This window comes from Adiantum capillus-veneris, chromosome 9 (genome assembly GCF_014529385.1).
Source record: "Adiantum capillus-veneris isolate H3 chromosome 9, ASM1452938v2, whole genome shotgun sequence".
Lineage (NCBI taxonomy): Eukaryota > Viridiplantae > Streptophyta > Polypodiopsida > Polypodiales > Pteridaceae > Adiantum > Adiantum capillus-veneris.
In genome coordinates, this window is record NC_140939.1 from 132,381,170 (window position 1) to 132,405,620 (window position 24,451).

The 24,451-nt window shown below is 45.9% G+C and overlaps 1 protein-coding gene across 1 annotated transcript in view; it reads right to left on the reverse strand.

The window, feature by feature from the left end:
• Window positions 1–1,046: 1,046 nt before the first annotated feature.
• The window catches only part of LOC147451194 (uncharacterized), a 168,219-nt gene continuing 144,814 nt past the window's right edge, over window positions 1,047–24,451 (reverse strand). The window contains exons 19-31 of the mRNA XM_086520156.1: window positions 24,324–24,422; window positions 23,895–24,155; window positions 23,574–23,792; window positions 20,966–21,181; window positions 8,644–8,796; window positions 8,190–8,537; window positions 6,619–8,085; window positions 6,079–6,229; window positions 5,381–5,530; window positions 4,826–5,283; window positions 2,546–2,830; window positions 2,226–2,430; window positions 1,047–2,132 (exon numbers count right to left, since the gene is read on the reverse strand). Coding sequence (XP_086376282.1) covers window positions 1,897–2,132; window positions 2,226–2,430; window positions 2,546–2,830; window positions 4,826–5,283; window positions 5,381–5,530; window positions 6,079–6,229; window positions 6,619–8,085; window positions 8,190–8,537; window positions 8,644–8,796; window positions 20,966–21,181; window positions 23,574–23,792; window positions 23,895–24,155; window positions 24,324–24,422 — 4,248 coding nt within the window. The 3' untranslated portion in view covers window positions 1,047–1,896. The remainder of the gene's footprint in view (window positions 2,133–2,225; window positions 2,431–2,545; window positions 2,831–4,825; window positions 5,284–5,380; window positions 5,531–6,078; window positions 6,230–6,618; window positions 8,086–8,189; window positions 8,538–8,643; window positions 8,797–20,965; window positions 21,182–23,573; window positions 23,793–23,894; window positions 24,156–24,323; window positions 24,423–24,451) is intronic.

Below are 24,451 nucleotides of genomic sequence, written 5' to 3' on the forward strand. Positions count from 1 at the left end.
ATTGGCAACTCATAACGATTTAATATTGAGAGCCACAATTTGCAGCTCGCAACTAAGAGCTCCTAATGGATGGAATGCATATCAATTAAACAAAGAATGCATTTTGAATAGTGTTTGTATGAGGAAGTACAAGTAGAGCAACTTGATGGTTTTGTTTCAAAAGGGTAGAAAGACAAGGTATGCCATCTTAAGAAGGCTTTGTATGTTTGAAGCAAGTTTCATGGGCTTGCTATGATAAGATTCATGCTTACTTGATTGCTCATGGTTTTCAAATTAGCCCAACATAGAGTACTTTGCTTGTCAAACATGTAGATGTATTTTTGATCATTGTGCTCTATGGTCATGACATGTTGCCACTGAATCAAACAAGGCACCTATTGCTGATTTTAAGGATGATTTGAACGCCTCTTTTGAAATGTTAGATTTAGGGCTTTTCATCATTATTGTGGCATATAGTTTAATCAAGTTGATAGAGGTATTGCTTTGTGTCAAACGAGACATTATTGCATAGAATTGACCTTGAAGATAGCCAGCTTAGTGCTACTCCTATGGAGACACATTTGAAGCTTAGTCTTCATGACGCTAGAGAATTCTTTGATGCCACTCTCTTGTTGACCACCAACAGGTGGTTGGTTCTTGATTTTGTATGCATCACGAAGCCAGCCTTATCTTTGTAATAGCACACTCAATAATCCTACTTTTGTGTTGCGTGTTCTTGAGCTTCTCCTTCATTTTCCCCATCTTCATATGCATTGCTGCCATATTTCCAACAAAATCACCTCAATTATTTCTAAACAATTAAAATGAGAAAAACAAACCATTATTTACTTCTAAATGCTTCTAGAAAATTTACACAACCACCGCTGCATAACAAAAGCACAGTAAATCACCAAAAAGCAATCTCCCCCTCAATTGCAAGCTCTTTGCACATGGCAATGTCAAGTACACATCTTGCAAGGATGAAACAAGAGGACACATTGGACAAAAGGAATGCGCATACTGGAGATAATGACATGCTTACAATGAAGAGTTCCCATATTTACCATGCTCCACTTTGGAAAATAACTTACTTATGCATACAAATTAATATGCGACGACATAGATACGGGATGCCATTGTCAGCAAACTGTGTCGATAGTAAATATCCCCTGAATTTCTTGATTTGGCAGCAATTATTGATAATCCATTGGCAACAAGGAATGTTGATAAACCACTCTATTTTATATGCAAATTTTACTATTTTTCATAGCCATCGAAGACAAACTGTTGAAAGCTACACACTTCTATCAATTTCAAATTGACATTAATCTGCACATTTTACATGTTTCATAGTCAGAAAATTCTTGAACTGTTGAAAGCTACACTCCTTTTTTTTTTTCCCGACACACCAGAGGGCCCACAGGGGGAGGTGCTTATGCCTTGTAAAGCCTAAACCCATAGCTATACATCTGTACTGTTCTTGCCAATGATCACTGCTCTGTAACTCAAAAATCACCTTAAACTTGGATTACTGACCTTTCCCATGCCCAGAACTCCATGCAGTTGCGTCTGTCATTCCCACTGTAGAATCAACACCCCATTGCAGCATGAATGCAAGAAGGCAGTGACCTTCTTTGCGCATTCATGAGGGTTTATTTCTAGAGTTCAATTTAATTGCAGAATAAGCAACAGGGCCTTCTAGACATCTTCCAACTTCTTTAACAAGGAAACATCTCAATTTGTCTGCTGCCATTCTGGGAAGGTTTGTAGTGGCTGTTCCAAAGTTTGATGCTTTAAAAGGTAATTCCTCAGCAAAGGTTGACATGCTATTGCAGTTTTGGAGTGTAGTTAGCAAGTATTAAAAAGGGATGCATCATTACCATGGAGGTGGCAAGTGGCTAAACCACATGAGTCCATCTATTTCCCGATTTGACAAAGCAGTGCCACTCCTTGTAGTATCCAAAAGTCGGGATTTGTGCGAGGATGGATCCCTAAGCTCACATTCAACACAAAATTGGATGAAGCACCAGTGGTGGTGAGAACTCCTGCCCTCACGTGCGTCTTGTACAAGGGGCACTGGTACTCATCAGCTGGTGGCTTGTAGTTTACTATTGGTGTAAAGTGAACTATTGGCAACTTGGAGTGCATTTCACCTGGAAAAAGTCAAGAAGCAGTTACAACCTCAGAAAGTGGTTTAATGTTTGCAAATCGATCAAAAAGCTTACAAAAGGGGGTAGAGGCAGTACCAGGGAAAGCCTCTGACAAACATTGGAGATCTCGATCCCACCTTGCCCCATCCAGGAAGAGACCATTGATATATATTCCATCAGATGGTGGAGAAATAACATCCTCTTCGCTCTCGAAGTCCAACACTCGGAACCCAAAGTTCAGAGTGTCAATTGGTATTTGATATTTTCTAGCATGTAGCTGAAGCGCACCAGTCATAAACCCCTACAATCAAAGTCCTTGTATAAGTGAGATGCACCATAGCATACATGCTACATACATGCTATGCAATTCAAGAAAAGAGCACGAGTTATTGCAGATAAAGCCTTTTCTATATCACCTGTGGAAAGAAAAACCCTGGCAGCCAAAAGCACTTTGGTTCACCATTCTTGATCCACGTACGCATGAAGTTGATTCGTTTATGAAAATCTTTGACCCAAGAGGACAGTGGCTTGAGCGATGGATAAGAGACTGCTGTCCATAGCGTTGGAACCTGATTGTTCAAGAAACTCGTGAACATGTTCTCCAATTCAGACGACATAACAACAAGGCCCTTGATGGCTCGCTGAAGTTCATGCAAGGTTGACTTCATCACATTTAGCAGCCTGTTAAACCGATCACATTCCTGGAAAACATGAAAAATCTATGTGTTGTTACTTTTCCTTCAAATGTTTCTTACCTACCCAGTTTGCAAAGCATACGAAACATGTGAGGAGCCCTGGAAACAGTCCTACATTAAGGTTAGGAATTACGCTCTTATAACATTAGCATAGATAGAGTATATTAATCTGTCCCTATACAAAGAAAAAGAGTCCATGCAAATTATGATGGCATTCATTATTTTACAATCAGTAGCAATAAACACCATTCACCGCTAAAAAATCACATGAACGCATTATACTCTAGATTCTTTACTGTCCCACACATATATGCGGGGGATACTTGGCACAATCTTTTGATTTACAAGAATCCATTCTCCTTGATCTTATGCTGATCTTTCTTGCCCGAGTTCACACTGACTATGAACATGCAAAGAGGTTTTTTAAGTATCCTCTCACAAAAACAAACACCCCCCCCTTATTATGGAGGCAACCACACAACTAAGTGTAAACCTCTGAATCAAGTCTACTAAATATATACACAACATAGTCATGCAAACATTTGCAGAAGGCTGCTTCTAAAGCATCAGACTTGGAAAAGACATGAACACCCAGTGCCAATAGAAGCCAAAGGAAAACTCTTGGAAGGTTATTTTCAAAGTCTGGTGTTACCCTGTGAAAGTTGCTAATCTCAAAAGTGTAATTGCACATGTCTAGATGCAGTGGCTGTATCCTAGAACTGGGACAACTTAATAAGGCTCAAAAACAAAGAAAGCCTCTGAAGTAGTTTAGCATTCCATTCCCTCCATTTACGAATATGGAGAAAGTGCTTTTCTTTGATGATGTAGTTGGACCAGCACAAAAATATCAAAATACCTTCACAACCTACTGGAGCGCATAAGACACCTGTGTGCCTTTATGCTCTTTTTGGGGAATCCGAGTCCATGCCACAAGGAGAGGAACCTAGATCTCAATAATGGGAGCCCTTGGCGAATCCCAAACTACTGTCATAATGAAGGCATCGATTCTAAGTGAAATGGAAGAAGGACAAGACAGGATTGGTGTCCCAGCAAGCCTAATTAATACAAGTCTGCTTACCAAGCTGACAGCCTTCACCATCTCTCACTAAGAAGAGCATATAAAGGGCTCTCGATCAATCTCCTCGGTGACAATTAGCTGCTTAGGAATAAGCCACTGATGTACAAAGATGAGACATTTAGCAAACAGCATGTCAAGTAGACAATGAATATCGTAACAGTAGGCAACGACAAGCCCAGTAGTAACAAGTAGACTACAATAGGGAGCACTACACCACAATAGACACAGTAAACAACAATTTGTGGACTCAACGAACACTAGACCCCTTAGCTTGCAACTATTACCTACAAGTGACGGACTAGAAGCATACTCAAGCTCCAGTTCAAGTACCACAATGGGATATAAGGGGGTGTAGAAGCTCAATGGTGGATGGAAGACACTAGACAGCAAGAGCCTATGCAGCGAGGCCGTGTAACACAAGACATTAGACTACAAGAGAATATGCTACACTGCAAGGAGATGCCATAGGACGATAACGTACACAGAACTACTCTGCCAAATGTGAAGAAATTATCTGGATACAATAAGATGCCCCGGGAAGAATCAGTAGACTCTTCTGGGTAGTGTGTTAAGTGGGCCCGGCCATGGTGAGAGACTAGTCCCCAACCATCCAACTCCCACCAAGAGTGAGGATGGTCCAAGGTCCACAGTCCTGAGTCCTTTCAGGTCTGCCGGTCAAGTATGTCTGGTCCAGCACTGAGGTCTGTTGGCCTAGCCCTTTCTACCTGTACCATCCTACTGGAAGAATGTTTACTCTTCAACGCTGCCTTGGCTAGCCCTGGTGCCCCTTGTGCTAGTAGCCTCAACACCGACTAAAAATAGTACGTAGACACACAAAATTGATTTGCATGCAGTTCGATCCAGATACAACAAAAACTCAGTTGTTGGGAAGATGGTGAATTACAGGCTGAGGATATTATTACCTGCATCAAAACAACTGCAAGAGGACTGATTTGTCCATCTGGACCTAGTACGGATGTGGATTTTCCTTCCACATCTTTAAGTAGTTCTGGAAGACCCCTCATTATTTCATCTGCCACCTCAGCTACAATCTGATCAGAACTCTTCACTCCACCTCCACTGGTCTCTCTTGGCTGTATACTTGCCACAGTACCCAATATCTTACTGCTTTCATTTAACTGGAAAGTCAAATTTGCATTTTCATGCATTCCAAACACATCAGGACCTTCTGCAGAGGGCAAGGACTTAATATACTCCACATAAGCAATATATCTTCCCTCAGGTTGAGAAATATATATTTTTGAAGGTGTAAAACAGTATGTGTCTGAGAGGACATCTGGGTTATAGAAACGGCGCAGTGTACTCATTAAACATCTTCGGTCTAGATCATCAATAACTCTACCTCCATATGTGATTTCACCTGACGCAAAGCCACAATCATTTAGATGGTACTTTAAAAGCTCAGTTATGTGTCATTCTCGTATTGCTGATAATGTTAGCACTGCCAAATTGGATACCTGTAACATATAGCAATGCCGGCCAGGGAATCTCCGGCTGTTCTTGCAGGAACATTCTCAATGTCTGAAGTGCACAATCCAGGTCGCTGTTGTTAAAGTCATAACGCACATTCCATCCAAGTGGGCCAAATTTTCTTCTTTCTTGTAAGACTGCAAATCAAAACATTCATGATTAACTTACATTCCTTTTATTTCATACATTTTCAGTGGTTGGATTGAGCTGTATAGGGCACACTGAATAAAGAAATAAAGTCATACAAACAGGCAGAAAGATAGCATGGTAGATTACCCCTCAAAGCCATCTAGCAGCCAGAATCTTTTTTTCAAAGGTATTTTTCTTACTACATCCCTTTTATTTCGTACATTTTCTGTGGTTGGATTGAGCTGTATAGGGTACACTGAATAAAGAAATATAGTCATACAAACAGGCAGAAAGATAGCATGGTAGATTACCCCTCAAAGCCATCTAGCAGCCAAACTCTTTTCTTCAAAGGTATTTTTCTTACCGTGTGTTAGGATTGTCTAACCTATCAAAAAGTTCCCACTTCCCCTTACTAGGATTGCAGTCAGCATTTTATTTTCAACACGAGGGGCTTATATTCTTCTGCTCAGAACTTTGTAGCACAATAAGTTTGGAGATAATGGGCTTTTTCTCGGAAGAGGGAACAGTCCAGAGTTTGATCAAGAAAATAGTTTACCTGCATGAAAAAATGATATTGCAAAAACAAGCTTCTTCCAAGGACCCTTTTTGGTGCAGCTGTCAAGGATCTCGTCTGAGTAATTTGCATATGATTGCAATAAGTTTGCCCGTACTCCTTTGGGCGGCTCGTTCGTTATTTTGATTCCATTCTATAGAAAAATAGCAATATTCTTAGCAAGGTGTAGTCTTTTTATTAAGAACAGGATGAAGTGTACTTTTGGCCTTCACTTGGTCTACTGTTGCTTTAAAGTTTCCAATAAACAAACTCTTTCCTTACGTGGATGTTGATGCCATGACAGATTATTGCCATGCACAGGCCTACATGCAATATGCACTCACCAAGTCAACCCTGCAATTCACCTGATTTTGTGAGCACTACTACAAGCGGGCGCATACAAACTCAATGCCACACCCAAACAGACAGGCAGCACAAAACAGCTAGTGTGCAGCTAATCTCTTTTGAGAAAAATATGCAAATCACACTTCTATGGTGAAAAGGAAAGCATCACTCTGCTTTTTCAAAGAGTAGCTCTATTACCTGCAATACTGGGACTGGAAATTCTTTGCAAGGGAATGAAGTGAGCCATAAACGGAACTCTGGATGAATTTCTGCAGCTTCAGGAAGAAACCTTTCGATGATTCTCTCCATTGTTTGCATCCACGAGCTGGCTAAGTGGCAATTCTGTAAACAAACCCAGTCACCAGTCTTTCGGGACTTTGAGACAAGCATTTCGGCAATGGGTCCTTGGCCTTGTCCCAGGGAAATAATGTGCAGTCTCTCCCCTGGCTTTCGGTCTACTCTCTCACCAAATCTTTGGAGTATGCCTGTCGGGTCTGCACCTGTTGAAAGTATGAAGATGATGGGAGTTGTGTTTGAGGTGTCTTTGAATACCTCTTCTAGCTGCAAAGGTATGCTTCCAACAAATTGGCTCCCTAGATTTGCCTTGATGAAAACTTCACAAGCATAGACAAACTTCTCCTCCCTCAGACATTTAAGTAGAACCAGACGTTGAAACGGTTCAAGCTTTTTATCCCACTCATTTGGTAGCAAAGAATTGTGTGGCTCTGCTGTTTCCATAAAATTTTTCCACCCCCTAAGGTCATTAGCGATATTTTTGGCCAATCCAGCAAAAGTATCCTTAGAAACCTCTTCAAGGGCACAAGTGGTCTGCCAAACTGTATCGGATATCCATTTGGGTGCTGGATTTGGAGTTCTTTCTTGTTTAGCTCCTGTTGCTGCAGAATTACGCAGCAAAAAGTTCCACTCACTCTCTCTTATTTTTCCAGCTGCTCTCATTATTGAAGTGCAAATGAGCAGAGAAAAAGTGAGCTTGTGCTCTTCAAATAGACCCCTGCTCACGTTTAAATAGAGAAACTCTGTGATAAAATTTATAAGGATTGTGAGCCTGGCATCCAGCTCATCCGTCTTCTCGCTAACATCAATACAATGATTGAAGAGCTGACAGAAGAAAGTTAGAGAATACTGGTACATTGTGTCTATCAGGGCAAGGTCTGAAATCACAAAATAAAGGATGGAACCTCTATTTGCTACAACTCGATACTGCTCCCTTGCTGCTGTAATTTCTTTTTCTGTAATTTCAGCTTGCTTGACTCGTCCTTGGATCACAGAAGATGTCAGCTTTGAATTGTTGAGTGTGTTTATTAAAACTTCGTCATCTAAAATATTTCCTTGACTTTCTTTCAAGAGCTTCAAAATTTTATCTTCCAAGTCCTTGAGCTGTTTCTTATCACTGCTGATGCTCACCACCAGGCGATCGTTTTGTTCCTCAAGATCTGCTCTCTCCTTCCTCACGACGTCTCCAAGAAGCTGATCTTCTAAGCCTTTCATAGTTACAGTAAAATTCACAAGCGTAACCTTGATGCAGACATCTGGCATGTAATGAGGGTTTGACAGTTTGGTTGTCATGTAGAGTCTGAAATTTGGATCGTAATCAACATCTGTGTCGCCCAGCCTTATCATGAACTGCCCATTTTTCTGAAAGATCTGAGATAAACAAGGAGGGCCAGAAAACTTATTTGCTGGGAATTTTGGTTCTTTCTTCATACATTTGAACCAAAAAAATGAGTGGTAGAACTTTCTTAACTCACCTGCTTTTGTAAGACAGGTTCTAAGGCTGGATCCAAATTGTCGCCAATATCTTCTAGAAGTACAGGGTTTCCAATCCTGATGCTGCTTTCTATGGTTCTTAGAAGATTCGAATCTGAGAGTTTCACAACTCGCAGACCATTCTTGGCTTCCATAGCCTTTATCCACTTGTTGGCTTGTTCTTGTGGGTCTATCATTAGGGGCCATCTTTTACCTCTGGTCACCAGGATGCCGTTATCAACAGAGACATCATCCGTAGGAAGACCCCATATACTCCACTCACGTACTTCAACAGCAGTTGATAGAATTCCTCTCAAAGAGTAGTTTTCTGACACTGGTATTTTTTCCTCCTGGAAAACCAGATTGATGGTGAAATGATGCCAAGAGACAAACTGGCATTTGATGATTGAAAACAAAGACTCTTCTTCAGCTGAAAATGTAAAGCGTCTAACGAACCTGAAACTTGTTGACCCAGTTTGTCACCAGTGCTATTCTGTATGGTCCAGAAAATGCGCCATAGTACGAAATACATGCAGCGCATAAGAAAACATCCCCAATCAAGAGATCGCTTCGAGCGCCAATTGCATCCGCAGTTTCTTTCCATCGTACCTGATACGTGAAAAAGTAAAGAATTTGGCCCGTAAGTTATGATACTTGAAACTTACAGAAAGACAAAAGTTTAGCATCATAACAGTTGAGCAGCTCAGCACTAATTTACAGAGCATGCTTGCAGGAAATGCTGCTCAACTGGGAGGATGAAGAATGCAAAAAGACTAATGAATTTCTTAACAGCACAGTGTCTGAAACAAGAAACTAAAATCTTGACGGTTGAATTCCCATTTGTGCTGACAATTGACAAGCTTATAAGTAAGTTCTCCTGTTAAGAGAACCTAAGACACAATGTAGCGGAGATAATGTGTCGCGCTCTCTATAGTGGGTGCTCCTCAGTGCAGTGCGCGTGAGATCTCACTCTACAGAATGAAAACACAGAAGACAATGAAGAACAGAGCACCGATAGCAAGACTCAGTAGTACAACCTGAACATATGGGACTCGACTAACTCAAAGAACCCGTACAGACTCTGGCATGGTAGCACACTCAGCTCCAGCCAAGAACTCATAGGTACAATGGGGTGTAGAGGCTCAGATGTGTGGGGATGGTGCATACGTGTAGTGTATGCACCCGAGACACTAGACGAAGACGCTAAACCATACAAGAAGAAGATGATGATAATCTCCCTGACGATTGAAACCAACCACACATGTATCCCTAAAGAGCCACCAACGGCTAGTAGATATCCCAATCCAACTAAGCCTATCTCCAAACTGAGGTGGTGGTGATCTGGCCACGTTGTCCACTAGACCACCATCTGTACCACTTACCACGTGTCACTGCCCAATGAGAGTCCGTCCAGTGTGGACTCCAGCCCAACTGCAACTAACTGCTTCTCCTGTGCCAGTGACATTGTAGCCCTGTTACAGGTTGCCCGCCACAAGACCACTCACCGTCTCCATGAGATAGGATATTGGACTGCGAAACGAAACTGCTACTGTACTAATTGAGAAGGGTTCGAAAAATCCTATGATTTTGGGGCTATGAGCATTGCTACTGCCCATGCATTGAAGGTGGAAGAACTGGAAGCTGACCATCCTGCACACCCAAAGTAGTGCGAAACGAGTGCGACACAATGGCAGAGTACGCATCCAAAACAACCTCAATTTTGCCAACATTTGAGTCCATCGCCTTTTTTGACCAGAAATTCTGATTACTGCAGCCCAAGGTACTGCAAACTCGGAGCCGTAGGGTGAGAGCAAGAGGGGAGGAGGTGGAGAGGGGCGAGGTGGGGGTTGTAGCGCAGATAATGTGTCGTGCTCTCTACAGTGGGTGGTCCTCAGTGCAATGTGCGTGACAATCTCACTCAAACAGACTGAAATCAAAGGAACAATAGACAACAGCTGAGCTCACAGAGACAGAGACACAACAACAGCAGACCAGCAGACCACAACAAATGACTCGACTATCTCAAAGAACTGATACAGACTCTGGCGTGACAGCACACTCAGCTCCAACCCAGGACTCACAGGTACAACGGGGGTGTCGAGGCTCAGATGTGCAGGGATGGTGAAGACGTGCTCTGTGTATCAACTCCCTTTAGACTGCCTAAAAGATAATATATGAAGAAGATGATGATCCTGACCCAACAACTACTACTCACATGTACCACCATAAAGAGCCACCCACGGCTCATAAATGTCAGCCATGTGGTGACCTGGCCACGATGTCCACTAGACGAGTCCGTATCTCTGCTGCCACGTGTCACTGCCCAGCCTAGAGAGTCCATCCAGTGTGATCCAGCCTAGACCAACTGTACTAACTATGTGTCCTATGAAAGTGACACTGTAGCCTGCTACAGGTTGCCCGCCACAAGACCGCTCACCGTCCCGGTGAGAGGAATACTGAAAAAACTATGAAAAAAACCACGAGGTATTGCATCCGTATATCTTTCGTGAAGTAGGTGCTAGGCCCAACCATGACCTTACATGCCTCAAAAAGTGGAGTTAAAAACACTGCACTGCTTGCAAACGCCTTAAACCTTTGAATAAACAGGAACACAATATGATTGCATAGTCGAAGAATCCCAATTAGCAAAACAGAATGAGGCTCCACTGCAAAGAGATATGCTCAGTTTGGATCCAGCACATCTTTATCGTCCCTAACCATAGTGAGAGGAAAATGACCTAGTCCATACTTGCAGATGAACCTTGCACTCATCTCGAAAAGAGGGATGATCATAAGCTCGAGTAACTCCGCAAATAAGGTGAAGCTCCATCGTGATGACAGAACGAAAAGCATTTACAGCAACACAACAAATAACGTGAAGCTCCATCGTGATGACAGAACGAAAAGCATTAACAGCAACGGGATGAGATGGCAACCAAGTGAATGCTTGAAAGCCACAAGGAAATAGCCAAAAGACTCTGCTTTGATCGGATTACAAAAAGTTGGCTCTCCCCTTTTGTTTGTTGACCATCTCCAACTTACCCAAATCAAATATTTCCTACAGACAAGTCGGGAGTGAGGGTCAGTGGGGCGGGGGGCGAATTTGCACTAGATAGGGGCGAGGGGGAGGGGGAACTAGATAGGGGCGAGAGGGGAAAGGGTAGGGGCGAGTGGTGGAAGGGGTGGGTAGGGGCGAGGGGAAGGAGAGGGTGTGTAGGGGCGAGAGGGAAAAGGGTAGGGGCGAGGGGTGGTGAGGGGGCGAGGGGGAGGGTAGGGCGAGGGGTAGTGAGGGGGCGAGGGGTAATGAGGGAGGGGGACTAGGGCGAGGGCGAGTGGGTAGAGGGCGAGGGGGAGGGACTAGAGAAGAGGGGGTGAGGGGGAGGGACTAGGGCGAGGGGGTAGGGTGAGGGCGAGGGGGAGGGACTAGGGGCGAGGGGTGAGGGGGAGGGACTAGGGCGAGGGGTGGTGAGGGGGTGAGGGGGAGGGGGAGGGACTAGGGCGAGAGAGGGGGTGGTTAGGGCAAGGGCAAAGGGAGGGGGTGGGTATGGGCGAGGGCAAGAGAGGGGTGAGGGGAAGGGACTAGGGCGAGGGGGTAGGGCGAGGGGTGTTGAGGGGGCGAGGGCGAGTGGGTAGGGGGCAAGGGGGAGGGACTAGGGCGAGGGGTGGTGAGGGGGTGAGGGCGAGTGGGTAGGGGGCGAGGGGGAGGGACTAGAGCGAGAGAGGGGGTGGTTAGGGCGAGGGCAAAGGGAGGGGATGGATAGGGGCGAGGGCAAGAGAGGGGTGGGTAGGGGCGAGTTGGGAGAGAGGGGGGGCGAGTTGGGGGTTGGGAAAGGGCGAAGAGGTAGCAAACTATCAGGAGAAGGAAATTCATCAAGCAGGACCTTCTTTGTGAAGGGGGTTTTCTAGACACCGAGGAGAGCTTTGTCGTGGTCGGGGAAGCAAACACCAATGGGGCTGATATCCGAGGGGGTGTGAACTCCTGTAGAGGAAATTTCTTCCCGCTTCTATACTTCTTCATAGGCTTGCCAAAATCAAAGGCTTCCACCAAGGGCGCATCAAGAGTAGCTTCTGTGACCTTCAACCTTTGAGCTGGCTCAAATGGCTCATTAGGTTTAGTTACTGTGGAAACATTGGAAGAGGTTGTACCTTCAGGCAAAGAGTGAATAGAGACTCCATAACAAGGCAGAGATTTGGTAGCATCCAACCACTCCAACAGATCCTCGTCTCACCCGTCAAGTGGAGTAGGCTGTTCTTGTTCAAGGTTGGTTTCCATTGACAAAGAAAATTGCTGCACCACGGGATCCATACCTCCTTCTAAGAGAATGGGTTGCATTGGTGATCCAGAAGTATGTATCCACATGGCATCGTTTCCCCAATCATGAAGTGCTTTAGTGTGTCGTAGCCATGGTCTTCCAATGAGCAAGGGAAATCCGCCCTCAACCTCGGGAAGACGAACCACAATGAAATCCAAGTTAAAAGTAAAGTCTTGTACCTGCAACGACACATTGTCCACTATGCCCACTGGGTAGACCGTCCGCTGGTCGGCCAATGTAACTGTGAAGGGAGCAAGGCGAGTAGGTTGTAGACCTAGAGCTAACATAGTGAACTCGGGCATCAGGTTGATGCCCGATCCACCATCCACTATCACTCCTGAGAATTGCCGACCCAAAACGGACACTGTCAGGCGAGGGCTTCTATAATCAGTGAGTGGAGCAGCGGGATTGGATATCATATAGGACTCTGATGGTCGCACTGGGAGGTGCCCACTACTAGGCCCAGCTCCAGGGTAAAGTGACTGAATAAGAGCAAGGGTGTCACTTCAAAAACTCGCATCTAGTCGCAGCATGTCGTAGAGGGACACTTGTTGGAAGGTGTTCTTCAAGATTGTCTCAGCTGTAAGCTTCTCTTTTTCTACTTGTTGTTTCTCTGGTACCTTGATCTTCTGTAGATTGGAAACTACTCCCAAGAAAGCTTCATCCAGATCGGAGAGCAAAGATTTGGATTCTTGCTTGCCACTGGGTGATGGCTTGTCAGCAGCGGAAGGCAGGGTATCCACTGTTCGGAGAATGTGTGGGGGAGTTGAACGTGTTGGAATACTAAGACCGAGGGCAGCTCTCTGGGCCCGAGTGAGGACACCTGATGGCTCCTCTACCAACTGCGACTTATTTTGAGGGGTAACTACGTGGGTAGAAGGGGGTGGTTGAGGAGTGGTGCTAACTGATATCAAATTGAGCTTGGGAAAGGTAAACTCATTTTGGCTTTGCCCTGGATTCGCAGCCGTGGCTGCACGAAGCTTAGGGCAATCCTTACTATAGTGATCCTTCGTTTCAGGGCAATGACGACAGGGAGGGGACCCTTCTGGCAGAGGGCATTTTCTTTGGTAGTGACCATATTCCCCGCATATGTAGCACAAAATGGGCCGATTCAATGGACGAGGTGGTCCTTGCTCCATGGAGTTGGAGGTGGAGGCATAGAAGTTGTGAGGTGGGGAGGGAGCAAGGGTGTGATAAAAGATCTGAGAGGGAAAAGTGCTTTGCATACCTTGCATTGGAGGGGCTGACAATAAAGATGGCATGTGGTGTGGATGGCAACATGGAGAGACCATGTTGGATGCAGGGGCTGGCCCTTGTTGAAGAGTAGGACCAAGACTTTGCTGTATTTGTCGCAATCCCTTGAGGTAGTAGCAATCCTTGTCCTCATGACCAGACTTTTCACAGAAGTGGCAGTAAACCCGAAGGGGACAGTCCTGTGGAGGGTGTCCTGGAGAGTAGCATGAGCTGCACCATACCATAGCCTTAGTCTCCTCCTGAGACCTAAGCTCTTCTAGCTCTCTCTTTATTTGATCCAAAGCGTCGTGATGTGGGGGACTTCTCCTGTCTGAGGGAGATTGATTTCTCCTCTTGAAGAGCTCTCCGTAACTTTAGGGCTTCAAGTTCTATGCGCAAAGAAGTCAATGGATCAGCTGGACTACTTTCTGAAAACACAGAGGGAGTCTCTATGTGAGGGGAGTTGTTGAACAGCTTCCTAGCCCCCTCTATCCTAGTAGCAGCTGCAATGAATTCCTCCAAACTGGCGTCGGGTCGGAGACTCTCTCGGAGTTTTTACTGAGAAGTTTTTGGGAGCGCCTTCTCCACCCACTTCTTAACCATGAATTCACCGGGTTGCTGGGGAAGCTTGGCCACCAGAGACTTAGTTTTAGTCATAAGCTCTGCAAAAGTCTCCTCTGGCTGGAGCACCATGTTGGCCAACTCATCCAACACCTTCTCCTGGTAGTCACCTGGCCTGAAAGCTGCACAGAACTGTTGTCTTAAGGCTGTGCAAGTTGCAAAATGGTTCTCTGCAAACTGGCTGTACCATTTGTCTGCTAAGCCATCCAAGGTGGATGGAAAGAGTACCAAATAAGCATCTTCTTTGTTAAGACCACGACCCCTACAGAGAGATACAAACCTCCTTGCATGGTCGTCAGCATCTTCTGAAGAGAGACCTTTGAAGGTAGGGAACTTGATGTTTACCTTGGCCAAAACACTAGCCAACGCCTCCATGCCCCCTTGCTGAGCCTATTGCTCAATAGCCTGCTGTAACAAAATAGGAGAGAGCTTTACTGGAGAAGCTCATCTGCTGGAAGATGAGGAACCGGATGAAGGAATGAGTGATTTTGTATGTGGAGGTATGGGTGATGAGGTTGATGGACTTTTACTAGGTCAAAGGTTGTCTTCTGTTATAGTACTTCAGAGGGCTAAGTAGCGTGCTTTGACGCTCGACTGACAACCTTGTATGTGTCATGCAGTGACCACCAACCCAACCAAGCTTTGGGCAAGACGACCCTTAATTGTGGGCTGAACGAACACAGGTCTAGACCAGGACCAGTGAGGACTAGACCACCTAGCTGAGAGCTGGACCAAGACGAGGAGGACCAGACCAGGGCCAGGACGAGCTGGACCAGGACTAGGGACGAGCTGGACCAAGACGAGGAGGATTGAACCAGGGCGAGGAGGACTGGACCAGGACAAGCTACACCATGCAAGGAAAGTAGGTGAAACTATCTCCACAGAGAGTGAGACTTCCTTTGAGATCCCATCGTGGTCGCCAAAATAAGAGCACCTGTAGCGTAGATAATGTGTTGTCCTCTCTACTGTGGGTGGTCCTCAGTGCAATGTGCGTGACAATCTCACTCAAACAGACTGAAATCAAAGGAACAATAGACAACAGCTGAGCTCTCAGAGACAGAGACACAACAACAGCAGACCAGCAGACCACAACAAATGACTTGACTATCTCAAAGAACTGATACAGACTCTGGCGTGACAGCACACTCAGCTCCAACCCAGGACTCACAGGTACAATGGGGGTGTCGAGGCTCAGATGTGCAGGGATGGTGAAGACGTGCTCTGTGTATCAACTCCCTCTAGACTGCCTAAAAGATAATATATGAAGATGATGATCCTGACCCAACAGCTACTACTCACATGTACCACCATAAAGAGCCACCCACGGCTCATAAATGTTAGCCATGTGGTGACCTGGCCACGATGTCCACTAGACTAGTCCGTATCTCTGCTGCCACGTGTCACTGCCCAACCCATAGAGTCCGTCCAGTGTGAACCAGCCTAGACCAACTGTACTAACTGTGTATCCTGTGAAAGTGACACTGTAGACTGCTACAGGGGTGAGCAGGGGCGAGAGTGGAAGGGAGGGCGAGGGCAGCTGGGTAGGGGCGAGGGGGTTTGGATAGGGACGAGTGGGGAGGGTAGGGGTGAGAGGGGGTGGGTAGGGGCGAGAGGGGAAGGGAGGGCGAGGGCAGCTAGAGGGAGGTAGGGGGCGAGAGGGGGTAAATAGGGGTGGTGAAGATAGAAAGAGGGGGGGCTAGAGAGGGGTAAATAGGGGTGAGGAAGCCAAGAAAAAGGAGGCACAAAAATAGAGTATTCACAAACCAATTTCTTGCAAAATCATAGTCTGTTCCGGCAGAAGGGGCTACTTTGATCTTGTTTTGTGACCTAGACCAGAGTAAATATGATCGTTTGCGCTGCATTTGGCCTAGTAGAGCTGAGTGGGTATCAACAACGCCAAAGTTTGCTCCCTTTATGGGATTAGTAGAGGGCACTGCTGAAGATTGCACTGTAGGTGAAGAAGTTGCCGCGTCTAGGAGTAGAAAGACAGCAGGAGTTGGTGTGTCATCCACTTTGAAATCAACATCTTTTTGCTATAAGCTGCCTTGAAGAGGCTTGGTGAAGGGTAGTACACCAGACACCGACACAAAGGATGAATATGGCTTGGCCAAAGAGTCAGACATAGATGGGGTGGAGGTTGAGGTGTGTGGAAACTCCTGTAGGTCTTCTCCATTGGCTGTTGGCGCAATTGGCTCACTGGGCTCGGATATTGTAGAAAAATTGGAATAGGCTGTATCCTCTGGCACAGGTTGAATAGAGACTTCATAACAAGGCATAGACTTGGTAGCTTCCAACCAGTCCAACAGATCTTCGTCTAACCCGTCAGGTGGAGTAGGCTGTTCCAATCCAGGGCTGGTTTCTAGTGACAAAGAACTATACTGCACTACGACATCCATGCCGCCTTCAAGGCGAATGGGTTTGATTGGGGAGCCAGGAGTATGTATCCACATTGCGTGATTTCCCCAATCATGCAGTGCTTTAGTGTGCCACAGCCATTGTCTACCGATGAGCAGAGGAAATCCTCCTTCAACTTGTGGGAGACGAACAACAACAAAATCCAAGATAAAGGTGAAGTCTTGTACATGCAGAGGCACCTTGTCCACTATGCCCAGAAGGTAGGCTGTCCTTTGGTCGGCAAATGTAACTGTGAAGGGAGAGCCGCAGGCCTAAGGCCATCATGGTGAACTCAAGCATCAAGTTGATGCAAGAGCCACCATCCACATCACTCCTGAGAATTGTTGCCCCAAGATGGACACGGTGAGATGAGTGCTTTGATAATCAATGAGGGGAGCAGCGGGATAGGATATCATATATATAGGACTTTGATGGTTGCACTGGGAGGTGCCCGCCACTAGGACCCGCTCCGAGCTAAAGTGACTGAATAACTGCAAGGGTGTCACTTCTACAACTCGCATCTAGCCGCAACATGTCATAGAGCGACACTTGTTGGAAGGTGTTCTTCAAGATTGTCTCTACTGTAAGCTTTTCTTTTTCTACATGTGGTTCTTCCGGTACCTTGATCTGCTGGAGCTCGGCTACTGCTTCCAAGAAAGCTTCATCAATATTTGAGAGCGGAGATGAGGAGTCTCGCGTTGCACTAGGGGACTACTTTTCGACAGCTGGAAGCGAGGGATCCACTTGTGGGATAGTGGGTGTAATAGTGGAACTTTTTGGAATGCTGAGATCGAGAGCTGCCCTCTGGGGCCGAGTGAGGACACCTGCAGGCTCCTCTACCAACTGCACTTGTTTTGAGGGACAACCACATGGGCAGAAGGTGGCGGCTAAGGGATGGTGCTAACTACTATCATATTGATCTTGGGAAAGGTAAATTCAAATTGGCTTTGACTCGGGTTCGAAGACGCAGATGCACGAAGTTTGGGACAATCCTTACTGTAGTGATCCTTACCTTCATATCAATGACGGCAGGGAGGGGACCCTTCTGGTAGAGGGCATTTGCTTTGGTAATGTCCATAGTCTCCTCATCTGTAGCATAAAATGGGCCGATTCAATGGGTGAGTCGAAGGGCGAGGTGGTCCTTGCTCTTGGTGCATGGAGTTGGAGGTGGAGGTGTAGAAGCTTTGAGGGGACAAGGGAGTATGGGCATGATAAAAGCTCCGAGAGGGAAAAGTACTCTGCATACCTTGCATAGGAGGGGCTGTCAGCAAAGGTGGCATGTGGTTTGGATGCCCATAGTGGGAAACCATGTTGGATGTAGGTGGTGGCCCTTGTTGAAGAGTAGGACCAAGACTTTGCTATATTTGTCACAATCCCTTGAGGTGGTAGCAATCCTTGTCCTCATGCCTAGACTTTTCACAAAAGTGGCAATAAACTTAAAGGGGGCATTCATGTGGAGGGTGTCCTGGAGAGAGGCATGAGCTACACCAACAAACCATAGCCTTAGTCTCTTGTTGGGACCCGAGCTCTTCTAGCTCGCACTTGACCTGTTCCAAAGCCTCGTGATGTGCCTGTCTAATGGAAAAGGACCTCCCCTCTTGAAGAGATCGCTGTAACTTTAGGGCTTCTAGTTCCCTGCGTAAAGAAGTCAAAGGGTCAGGTGGACTTTCCAAGAGTGCAAAAGCGGTCTCTACCTAAGGAGAGTCGGTAAACAGCTTCCTAGCTCCTTCTATCCGAGCAGCAACAACTGCAACAAACTCCTCCAAAGTGGCGTCAGGTCGGAGACTCTCTCGGAGTTTTTGTCGGGACGTTTTGGGAAGAGCTTTCTCTACCCATTTCTTAACCATGAATTCACCTGGTTGCTGAGGAAGCTTAGCGACCAGAGACTCGGTTCTGGTCACGAGTTCTGCAAAAGTCTCATTCGGCTGGAGCATCAGGTTAGCCAACTCATCCGGAACCTTCTCTCGGAAGTCCCCTGGTCTGAAAGCTTCACAGAACTGCCTTCGTAGTGTGGCCCAAGTCGTAAAGTGGTTTTCTGCAAATTGATTGTACCATTTATCTGCTAAGCCATCCAAGGTGGATGGAAAGAGTACTAAGTAGGCGTCTTCTTGGTTGAGACCACGACCCCTGCAGAGGGAAACAAATCTCCTGGCATGGTCGTAGGTATCCTCGGTGGAGAGACCCTTGAAAGTCGGAAACTTGATATTCACCTTAGCTAGAACGCTTGTGAGCTCCTCTATGGCTGTCTGTGCAGGAGCTTGTTGCTCAAGAGCTTGCTGTAACACAGTGGGTGAGAACTTCACTGAGGGGGGTGATTGGGGAGGTGTAGAATTGGTTGAGGGAATGGAGGTAGCAGCGGGGAAGGTAGGGGTAATGGGGCTGGTGGACTTCTACTTGGCACGAAGGGTTGACGCTTTCTATGGTAGTACTTCAGAGGACTTAGCAGTGGGCTTTGTCGCTCTTTTGACTGCCTTGTATGTGTCATGCAGTAACCAAAAGCCCACCCAAGATTTGGGCACGAAGAACTTTAACTTACTGAACACTTGTCCAGACTCCACTAGACTAGGGTGAGTGACTAGACCTCTTGGCTAGACCTGGACGAGAGAGACTAGACCAAGCCGAGAGACTACTAGACGAGGACGAGACACTAGACAAGCAGGTCAAGAGAAAACTAGATGGGACCAAGCTGAAGCAAGCCAGACCTGTGCAAACCAACCGACTGATACAAAGAGCTTAAACCAGGTAGCTCCTTGACTCGACTTTCGACGGAGTCAGACTTCAGTTGAGGTCCCACCGGGCGTGCCAAAAATGAGAGCACCTGTAGCGGAGATAATGTGTCGTGCTCTCAGTGCAATGTGCGTGAGATCTTACTCCATAGAATGAAAACACAGAAGACAATGAAGAATAGAGAAACAATAGCAAGACTCAGTAGTGAAACCTGAACATAAGGGACTTGATTAACTCAAAGAAACCCATACAGACTCTGGCATGGCAGCACACTCAGCTCCAGCCCAGACTCATAGGTACAATGGGGTGTCGAGGCTCAGATGTGCGGGAATGGTGCATACGTGTAGTGTATGGACCTGAGACACTAGAAGAAGACGCTAAACCATACAAGAAGAAGATGATAATCTCCTCGATGACTGAAACCAACCACACACGTATCCCTAAAGAGCCACCAACGGCTAGCAGACATCCCAATCAGCTAAGCCTATCTCCAAACTGAGGTGGTGGAGATCTGGCCACGGTGTCCACTAGACCACCATCTGTACCACCATGTGTCACTGCCCAGCGAGAGTCCGTCCAGTGTGAACTCCAGCCCAACTACAACTAACTGCTTGTCCTGTGCCAGTGACATTGTAGCCCGGCTACACACAATTGAAGTTCTGAAATTATGATTGACGGGAAATTTTTCTCCGTTAAATTCTGATATAATGAGAAAAGCCTGTTCTCTATTTTCCGGTTGACTACCATGCTTTTCCTCTACTCTGGGAGGAAAATGACAGATAGAAGGAAACATTATGAATCCCCAAAAAACAGAGAACAAGCTTCATACATAACGTTAACTTTTCACCCAATTTAACAGCATAGTGCAGCCAATTGAAAAGTATTTACGTAGGAAGTTAATGTATTTTTCTACACGCAAACTTGATATCATTTTTGCAATTCTCACCTGTTTCTAGGATGGAAAAACATGTGTGAAACATTCTTTATGGCACATTATACTGGAATATTGTTCTTAAAGCCTCCATCTTTACCTTATGTTTATATACAGACACACAGTTAGCATTAGACAAATATAATGCAACAAAGGTTTCTTTTGGCTTTTTAAAGACGTTTGATTTTGCTATTGATTCTTTTTTTTCTGTGCTAATGTTCACTATGCAGCTATGTCTAATGCTTGATGCACCAGAGGGAGCAGATGTAAAGATAGCCAATTGCAGTATATTTTTGTGGCTGGTTGTATCTCTTGATGAATACAATGGAAGCTTGCCAAAAAGAAGGGATGAAACAACCTACAAATGTGCCTTTTTTTTTTTTGGATCTTTGTTGAAGCTGCATTGCAGAAGGGAACTAGAACCACACAAAATATCAAGGCATAATGTACTTGGTCTCTAGTTGTGAATATGAATCAAATCATCCAACAATTTGCAAACACAGTTCTAAACATGCTCCAGCTAATCCAATAATTTGCAAAAAAAAGCTGCAAAGCTTACAGCTTCATCTCCCAAAGCTGATGTTAGCTTTTCAGCTCGCACAAGCCGGCTCTCTGTCACCAACGCTTGCTCAAGAAGTCGTGCCTGCTCTGCTTGTGTCTGCTCAAGGTTCTTTTTCAGAAGTTCCACTTGGGCCTCTACATCAGACAGTTGTTTTTGCTTGGCTGAAAGCTTCTCTGCAGCTTGCTTCAAAGCCTCTTCTGCCTGCCTCAACGCCTGCAGTTTTTGTGAGGTTTAAATTTTGTAAGCCAACATACTTTCTGAGTGCTGAGTAAAGTTTGGAAAATACAGAGACTCCAATGAAATGGCCAAGGAAAAGATAGCTCTTCTATTTATTGTTAGTGCAAATAGCTACTAAATAGGCCACCAAAAACCAGTCATTAACATTGGCATTCAATTACTAGAGTGAATGAAGATATGGTTTGACCAAGAGTAGTCCGTTAAGCAAGGATGCCCACTCTCCCCGACACTCTTTGGGCTCTACATCGACGAGATCTCCGACTACATACTACGAGCAGGGGGAGAGGGGAGCGACTTGGCAGGTACTCCGGTCCACATCATGTTATATGCTGATGATATTGTGTTGATTTCAGAGTCACCCGAGGGCTTGCAACGCCATCTTGAGGCCTTGGACGAATTCAGCACACACAAGGGGTTGACTGTGAACCTTGGCAAAACCAAGGTCATGATCTTTCACACATCCAGTGCAGTGAGGAGCGCTGCCACCTTCACAGCAGCAGGAGGACAGGTTGATGTAGTCACCTCCTATGTCTATCTTGGCATCACATTCACCAGCCTACCAGGACCCTTCACTATGAGGCAGGCTGCTGCTGACAGGCTCACCCGAGGATATGCAGCTCTGACCATGCTAGAGCGGAGATGCCACCAGGCACACTTTCAGGAGCCCCGCACGAAGGGCTGGCTTTTTGACACCTTAGTCACCCCGGCCCTGATGTACTCGGCGGCAGTATGGGCACCACGATTGACGGATGACCAGTGGACACAGCTTGAGAGGCCACAGGTATGTATGATCTCACGCTTGCTCCGCAGCAAGAAGACAGTGCCACATGACATTATTAGAGCCGAGCTCGCCACACCACCTATGGTTGTAGAGGCATTATTCCAGACAGTCTGCTTCATCCAGAGGATGAGAGAGCTACCTCCTGACAGACTTACTCGTAGAGCATTTGAGGCAGCTATACAGCTATCAGAGAGTGGGCATGCGAGAGCTTGGTACTCACAGGTCAGAGCATGGTTTGAGGGACACGGTCTTGACATGGAGAGCCTACCACCATTCCAGTACGACCCCCACTCACCATCTGTTCACCTCTCTCGCAGTGAGAGAAACTTGGTATTGAGACAGGATCTGTGGCAGCTATACACTAGGAGAGTCTGGGAGTCACCTGGCTTGGGGACGAGGATGTCAGATTACAGAGACCAGTTTCTCACCATATTGTCTGGGGGGTTCATACAGAGACCACGCTATATGGACACATATATGCCACATAGCTCACGGGTGGCGATTGGTCAGCTGAGAGTGGCTTCACACAGGTTAGAGATTGAGATCGGGAGACATACTGGTGTCCCCAGGGAGGAGCGAGTCTGCAGAGCCTGCACAGAGGAGGTGGAGAGTGAGGAGCACTTTGTATGTAGATGCAGAGCATACACTGAGATCAGAGGCAGGTATGAGGCCTTATTCAGAGGACAGCCCACTCTCCGAGAGATCATGGACTCTCGAGATCAGAGACAGCTCGGACGTTTCTTACTAGAGATACAGAGCCATCGTGACACACTACTACAGCCACGCACAGCTACACAGACAGAGGGGAGACAGTCGCAGCTCACAGACTTCTTTCAGAGGATTGCCACCCCTACCTCACCAGATACTCAGAGAGGAGTGACACTCCCACAGGCGGAGGTGAACCGAGCTAGACGACGACCACGAGTCACAGGCTACAGGGACGTGAGCTCCCACCACCGACAGATCGAGGAGATCCGAGCCTGGGAGCGCCGTGCCACTGAGGAGCGAGTAGCTCAGATGAGGGCCGACCCGACAGCTTTCATCCGGGTAGCCTTGGCACCAGCCCCGCCCATGTACCACATCTTACATCCCCCCATTTGTACAGGATGGAGCTAGAGAGCTTGATGCATTCTCATGATTGTACTACCTTGAGCATATAGACATGCATATACCCCTAGAGATAGAACCCCATCCCTCCTCAGATACTCCATTACCTACATTCAGTTCAGTTTTGTATCAGTTTTGTTTCATTTGTCTTTCCGATAGACGGATGACATACACGCCATGTACATTTGATTTGTCTCATAGGCCGATTTCGGCCTGACATAGACGTTAAAAATCTTTCTTTCTTTCTTTCTTTCTTTCTTTCTTACTGGCATGTAAGAACACCGTTTATGCAGTAATATGCCCAATTGGGCTACTGATAAATAGTGAGAGGCCATGACTACCCAAACAAAAAAACCCTGACAACGTTCTGGAAAGGGCTGCAAAATGGTGGTCTTCTGATGGATACATATTCTGATTTTAAAGGACCTTGTTATACCAGTATTTTCAAATATTATTCTCCAATTTCATACTGAAAGATACCTCTTTTTTGGGTGCCACTACTCTTGCAACCTTCCCATAGACATCCATAGCTCTCACCCACATGCAAAGACTTGTTGCTGCATTACTCTGTTTCTGCACACTCTCTGGTGTTAATGATGGATCTTCAATGTATTTCACAAGCTTTTTTTGAATTGCCTGGGTTATTCCATCTTTATTGTATTCTAGAAGCCTCTTGATGAAAGAAACATCTCCCATGATCTGTAAAACAAATTTCTTACTCTCAAAAATAGTTCTTGAGAGAGGCATCAAAAATTTAGTAGCAGCAATTGTCACTCAGTTATGAACAATGAGTAGACTTACCTTCTTTGATGTATCCCAATCTGGCTTCTCGCTTAGAAGTACACACACTGCTTCCATGACCATCTGCACAAGCGGAGGTGGCTTGGCAAAAGATTTTATTTCGGTGATGTCATTCTTGTTCAATGAGTTTAAGGCTTCCACAGCTGCATTGAGGGCTGGCATTGCTGCATCAAGATCCTTTTGGGCATCATCCTTCATCAATTGTGTTTCTGCTGCTTGCTTTTTAACATCTGCCTCTTCTTTTTCCACTACATCTTTCACCTGGAATGCAATTGGACATCTCAGAGGACCTCTATATACATTCTATTGCACTCAACATAGAAGGCCACTTCTTTATAGCTTTTTCCATGGTCATAATCACAAGTATCTCTGCCCAGAGACTTTATTCAGCACACCATAGAAATCAACAAAGAGAACACTTTACATGACCTTTTGAGCAGCCTCCTGATCATTTGCCACCTGTCTAACCAGTTTGTCTGTTTTTTCTGCCTTCTCAGCAAGCACTGGCTGCAACTTACCAAGCTCTACCTGCAATTGGTATTGTCTCAGTCACTGGA